Below are 6,496 nucleotides of genomic sequence, written 5' to 3'. Positions count from 1 at the left end.
TTGTTTTAATCGATAAAGAAACTTTGCTACATTGTCACATAAAAAATTTGATTAAAATTTCTCAATCCTGATGCTGCTAGGAACCTGGCCACCAAAACTGATAGCATTTAGAAACTGTCAGTTGTATACTGATGTTGGATATACCTACCAAACGACTTACGTAAGGAATTGCATTCCTAAATCGTGGTGATCCCACGTAATTTGGTACAGATATACCTTGCATCAGTTAATAGGCTACTTTTCGTCCTGGAAAATCAAAAGTTCCCACGGGATTTTTAAAAACCTAAATCCTCGCGGGTGAAGCTGCGGGCAACAGCTAGTTTATTAATATTAGTAGATATCAAAATTAAGCTGTAAAGCTCATTTAACACTACGGTAAATAATATGTATTATAGTCCGGTCAAAATAGACTAGGTTACGATAATTCGCATTGAGCTAAAATTGGTACCAATGTTGGGAACACCAGTAATTTGTATCCCCTAGTGTGAAATGAGCTTGATAGATATTTTACTGTCTAGGCTAGTATCAATTTTAGCTTCAAGTTTAAAAATATCTGTTGAGAAACTTATCCTCTTTGCATATTAGCTATCATTTCCACCCTGACGTTCAGACTCTCTTTACTATTATAGGAGTAAATGAACTACGCCATGTATTTTCGACGATTACTAATTTTTTATTTCACCAAATTACAAGCAACTTTCCTAATCATAAATATTTTCCTAGCAGTAGACCAAATTTGTACTGAATTTTATGAACGTACACCTCGCCTGGATTCAATATAGAGTTCGGGAAGTTTTTCTGAAAAGAGGAGATAAGCATTTTATTATTTTAGCGTTTAAACTACCGTGAGTGATTTCCATTATAAATACTATCTGTCCCGGCTTTACTCACGTGTGTAAGCCGGGACAGATAGTATTTATAACATTTTATTATTATTATTTTGCAAAGGTCTTTGTCCTTTAGCTTTGACAACTTCACCTGCCAATGTTTTTTTTATTCGTGTGCATAGTATATTATTATGGAATTGATAATGATGTCGTTAATACTATCACTAGAGTGAACTAGAGTGAGGAAACTCTCGGTTTGATCCTGAATCGATGATATTATGTCAAATATTAGGCTATGGTGACGTGAAATCATTGAAAAATAGAGCACTATATTTTTACTTTAGGGCCAGCTGCCTGAAAATATGTAAGTGCCTGCGTGCCTCAAAGTTTTGTTAGAAGTTCCCTAACTGTCGGGAACTGTGCTTACACGATAACAGAAATTACCTATACCCTAGACTTCAGCAAATTATCAGCAATAACAACAGAGATTTGAATTTGACTGATAGTAAATGTGCATAAAATTGCTATACAAAAACGAGGTATAAAGTGGGATTTTTTGCTAATATTATGTTCTATGAGATATAATCGGTACAAAATGAGTTCTTTATGTTTATATTTATGTATCAAAACTGTCATGTAAAAAGTACATTTGTAGCTCTTATTTTAAAGGTAAACCTTACTTTTTTAACATGACAGTTGACACAGCATTAAAATGACGCGTGTCAAACTGCTTCTGTCCTTTTCATATTACAATAGTAAGAAGAGGGTGCAAATACTCTAAAATTAGGTTATGCTTAGAATCGGTGCCTAGAAAAACATCTATTTACATGATTTATTGCATCCGGATAGTTTTGCGGCATTAGGCAGAAAAGACCATGCTTCTTGTAATGGGCCCCTTGTTTTCCTATTAGTGGTATGTAGCCATAGCTTCTCTTGCCCTGGAAAAGACAGTGAGTGACATTAGAATAAGACTTATTATTAAAGATTGTTTCAGGTTACCTACGCGTTAATTTCTTATCCAAATTCGTATTTTATCGTCAGCTATTTAGCAAAAGAAAACTTCAGGAGCTATTATGACAAGTTTTTATAACAACTGCTATGTAAGTTATTTTTTCATGTTTACATTCACCAACCAGCATTCTTCCTAACCTATTCCTCTCTACAAGTTATTTAATTGTCACTTTGTCATCGCCATTAACTACGATCTCACAGGCTTTAAATGCGCAATTCTGATTCGAACCGCTAGGATACAGAATGCTATTCCATCGTCAGTTTACCACCTTTAAGTCAAGAGTGACTAGAATCGTCTAAGCAAGCGTGCTCTATCTTAGGCTGCATCATCACTTATCAACAACAAAGCGCTAATTAAAAAATACTACTACAAATTAAAAAGACTACATAAAAACTATATAAATTAAAAAGACTACTTAGGTAATACAAAAAAAATTGCTTCTTTGTTCATGTCCTTCACCGCATTTGCAGTTCCTCACTTACATACTATGCCAGAAAAATAATCTTTTCCAACCACGTTGTTAACTAATTTTTCTGCCGCTACAAAAAAACCTACGTAGACAAGTAGACATGAACAATTCACATCAATATACTCATCCTTCTAGGTTAATAACAGTAATTTCATTCACCTTGCTTTCCTCGTCAGCCTCATCTTCGCCTTTTACACTCGACTCCTCACTGCTTTCGCTTTCGCTTCCACTGTCAGACTCCACCTTCACTTCTTCTTCATTTGCTTTTTCATTCGCTTCTTCTTCTGCTGGTTCCTACAAATACCAACAGACATACCTTTACTAGTACCAAAGAACATTTTTAACTAGACAAAACTGAATTAAAGATGTGAATTTGTAAACCTACTTACAATAAAATTGTTGCAAAAGCTTGAATGTTTCTATATTTTTACTTATGTCAGTTAATGTGAATTGTGTCTACCTCGACAATTTTATCCGGATCCGGCAGAAGGTTACCCGTGTAGAACTGTAAGCCTGGTTGGTTGCTGTACACTTCGACAACCCTCCCGGTGAAAGGATGGAGTGCTCTGCAAATAAAGAAACATGATTTATAGACAATAGGAACCATAAATCATCCAAACTGTAAATCTGGCAATCTACTGGATACTATAATACTTGAGACCATAATTATATTAAGGGTATTCTCTAAGCTTGGTATTGGTAGCGTCTTACGGAGGAAGGGTATTTTTTTTCGGTTACTTAACTGCACCAACATAAAATACTTCACATAATCCGGTTCGAAGGACCATATTATGGAAGGTACATTATGTGCGTCAATTAGGTGCTTCAGAGATGTGATCAATAGAAACACGAAGTTAATTGCGGCACACACTGAAGTTTTTACTAATTATGGAAAAAGATAGGTACAGGTATAGGTACGTACACAGACTGTGACAATCCGAATCCAACAGAGTGAAAAAGAATGACTAACTGATTGATTGTCTTACGTTACAGATTAAGCTTTGTTGGCATTGCCAACACCTATAAAGAGGATTCCTCTATAAGGTTGATCCATGAAGGTAAGTTAACTGACTTAAGGGCATCTGAGATACAAAGAAGGAAGTGTAAATGCGTGGACCTGACGTAATTAAGTACTCATCCAGAAATGAAAAAGATAGGAGAGAACTGCAAAAGTTTTCTACTGCTGATCACCAAAATTCAGTTTGAAGATGAGACTACAATTTTGCAGCTGGTTTACACTTCTAATGTAGGCAGTTCTTATAGCCCCTTTGAAATTGTACTATTTTTTATCTCATTTAATAATTTATCTATACTACGAGTAAGTATTTGTATTTTGTTAATACTGACCTGGCTTGGAAAGATAAATCTTGTTCAGTGCCTTGCGTAATACAATAGTTGACGTCATATCCTCCCATAGGTATCCGGGGCAGCATAGCACGCAAAATTCGCGGCACTCTGAAGTCGAAAGCTGTACCTCCTACGACATTCTTCTCTCCTGAAATCGATCCACGATATCTTATGAAATATTTGAACGATATGTAACAGATATTCATAAAAACATAAAATTATTGAAAAACATATTATTTCCACAATGAAGGATAACTTTATACTGCAAATTGCAATCCAATCATAAAATATTCTGGTTCTAGCGATAAGTTAATCTTGTTTCCAAGATACTAGTTGGTGATATAAAGTCCAACCAGTGGTAGATGCATCTAACGATTCCAAAATACTTGTAAAAGTTTAATTGAATAAAAAATATTTTTATTTTATTTATTTATTTAGTAATTATCGTGATTATCTCGATCGAGTGGTATTGGGCTTATTAAATGACGTTTTCTTCTCTCAATTGATAAAACTGAAACACTAAATTCCTTTAAGGCTAGAAGCCATACTATAATTACCTGTAACAAGCCCATTGTCATCCACGACAGTGTACTTATCAGCATTAATACTAATAATGTGTTCATACATTTGTTCAGGACCTGCGTGCTGCAAAAAAAACCATATTTTAATTATAAGCCTTTTACTAATGTTTTGAATTTCATAGATTTGTAATGATCTTATAAACATCATTAAGATTAAGATTGGGGACTAGATTTAACCAATGAGGAATAATTTTCTTCCTGTATAATAAGAAATAATTATACCTACTCTGATCTTAAATGTATAATTAAACTCACATGACCAGCCAAATTAAAGTAGGGAGAACTACTTAAGTTCACGATAGTAGGTTCACTGGTAGTGCACCTCATTTCGATTTTGAGAGTATTGTCGCAAGTGACTTCAAAGGTGACCTGTGCCATCACAGTGCCAGGGTAGCCTTCATGAAATCTCTCAGAAATATGACTCATTACCACTTTATTTCCATTCACGTAGGACCGCCAATTAACCTAGGAAAAATAGTTGATCGACTTTTAGAAAGAGATAGCGGTTTTGTAGAGCATTGTCTCTACCATTTATATCGACAAAACGTCATATAGGTATGAGTGACAGAAACAACGCTCTACAAAGCCGAAATCTTAATATATAAAAGGAAAAGGTGACTGACTGACTGACTGGCTAATCTATGAACGCACAGCTCAAACTACTGGATAGATCGGGCTGACATTTGGCATGTAGATAGCTATTATGACGTAAGTATCCGCTAAGAAAGAATTTTTGAAAATTAAACCCCTAAGGGGGTGAAATAGGGGTTTGAAATTTGTGTAGATCACGCGGACGAAGTCGCGAGCTTAATGCTAGTCTCATTCTAAAGGTAAAGCTTCTCTAAAACTCGCTAAATAATATCAGGTTAATATTTGATGCTAACACTGGATTTCAATTGATAGTGTATTTTTTACGTTTCAGCTACTATCATGTTTGTGAAATTGTAGAAGAGAGCTGAGGAAAAAGTTGCTGAATATTTTTTTATGATGAAACTTTTAATACCTTATCAAATCCAACATATCCTCCATTATAGTGATTGTGGCCCCGGTTGTTACTAAGCATGTACATTCTTCCGGAAGGTTTAACTACTATAGTTCCGTCACGGATATAGTTTGCGTAACGTCCTATGGTGGCACCGAAATATGGGTTGTTTGGTTGAAAATATTCTGTATTCAAATATTTATTAAGTTTTTATAATAATCTATATCTAAATATATAAAAGAGATATACCACTCACTCACTGACTGACTGACTGAATGACTTACTGATCTATCAACGCACAGCTCAAACTACTTGACGGATCGGGCTGAAATTTGGCATGCAGATAGTTGTTATGACGTAGGCATCCGCTAAGAAAGGATTTTTGAAAATTCAACCCCTAAGGGGGTGAAATAGGGGTTTGAAGTTTGTGTAGTCCACGCGAACAAAGTCGCGAGCATAAGCTAGTTATAATTAAAACAGAAAGAGACTTATTTTTCTCATAAGTATCAGCTTCAATACCTATTCAGAAAATAATTCCAACATAAGTGTACAAAACAGCTTACCTTCTAATGTATCAAATCCAGCTATCACATCATCAGGAACTCCTTTTTTATCAGGAACTTGAATTGTTGTTATGGTAGCGCCAAACGTTATAATCTATGCAAAATAAATATTAGGGTCTTGGGCTGTAGTAATGAAATAGTGTGATGTTTTGTATAGAGGTAATTTATGGGGCTAGAATTCATTACTAAAGAGAATAATTATATCCTATAGGAAAAGACTAGATAGTTTTCTATAATGTTTTTGCTGCCGAGAATATTATTATTCTATCAGCTGTTGTGAGTAAAAGTCGTAAGAAAGGACACCATAAGCATAACAAAATTACCTGCACTGTCATTCTATTTTTTGTCTTCCAAGTATATCTTCTAACAATGTCAATATTTGTGCTTGATGCACAAGGACTTTGGCTGGATGATGCTGATTTGTTTTCTTTTACAGATTTTGAAGATTTCTTTTGTTCTGCTGCGGTCATTTTACTCCTAGACTTAAACTGAGTTGCATTATCTTCTGGCATAAAACCGAACCCATCTACTATCAACTCTACATCTGGAACTTTTGGTAGTACAATCTCAGATTCTGCTTTAACTATTGAGACAGTGTCTCCGCTTGCTTTTTCGTCGGCTTCTTCAGACATTGTTTAAAACCACAAAAAAATCTCTACCACAAATTTGCTATTTTTAATTAATAATTTAAATATTTACTACCTACATAAAATTA

General features: G+C 34.7%; 1 protein-coding gene across 2 annotated transcripts; it reads right to left on the bottom strand.

Annotated features, from left to right (window-relative positions):
• Positions 1-650: 650 nt before the first annotated feature.
• On the bottom strand, positions 651-6,495 carry LOC117995763 (galactose mutarotase-like). Of its 2 annotated transcripts, XM_034983756.2 has the most exons (10): positions 6,105-6,495; positions 5,782-5,875; positions 5,240-5,403; positions 4,492-4,701; positions 4,213-4,300; positions 3,656-3,803; positions 2,769-2,874; positions 2,468-2,602; positions 1,655-1,765; positions 651-798 (listed from the first exon to the last, which is right to left on the bottom strand). In XM_034983756.2, exons 1-10 carry the CDS (start codon positions 6,411-6,413, stop codon positions 706-708), a joined length of 1,458 nt encoding a protein of 485 aa, XP_034839647.1. In that variant the 5' UTR covers positions 6,414-6,495; the 3' UTR covers positions 651-705. The 2 variants fall into 2 exon arrangements, with proteins under 2 accessions (XP_034839647.1, XP_034839648.1); XM_034983757.2 differs by lacking the exon at positions 2,468-2,602.
• Position 6,496: the final 1 nt, after the last annotated feature.

Source organism: Maniola hyperantus, chromosome Z (genome assembly GCF_902806685.2).
Source record: "Maniola hyperantus chromosome Z, iAphHyp1.2, whole genome shotgun sequence".
Classification (NCBI taxonomy): domain Eukaryota; kingdom Metazoa; phylum Arthropoda; class Insecta; order Lepidoptera; family Nymphalidae; genus Maniola; species Maniola hyperantus.
Note: the sequence above shows the minus strand (reverse complement) of the source record. Positions and strands in the feature narration are given on the sequence as shown.

Coding starts and splice junctions, on each gene's coding strand:
- LOC117995763 (XM_034983756.2), bottom strand. CDS start 6,413: ATGTCTGAAGAAGCCGACGAAAAAGCAAGCGGAGACACTGTCTCAATA. Junction 5,404..5,781: donor TGGATTTGATACATTAGAAG/GTAAGCTGTTTT, acceptor ATTTGAATACAG/AATATTTTCAACCAAACAAC. Junction 2,603..2,768: donor ATCCGGATAAAATTGTCGAG/GTAGACACAATT, acceptor TGGTATTTGTAG/GAACCAGCAGAAGAAGAAGC.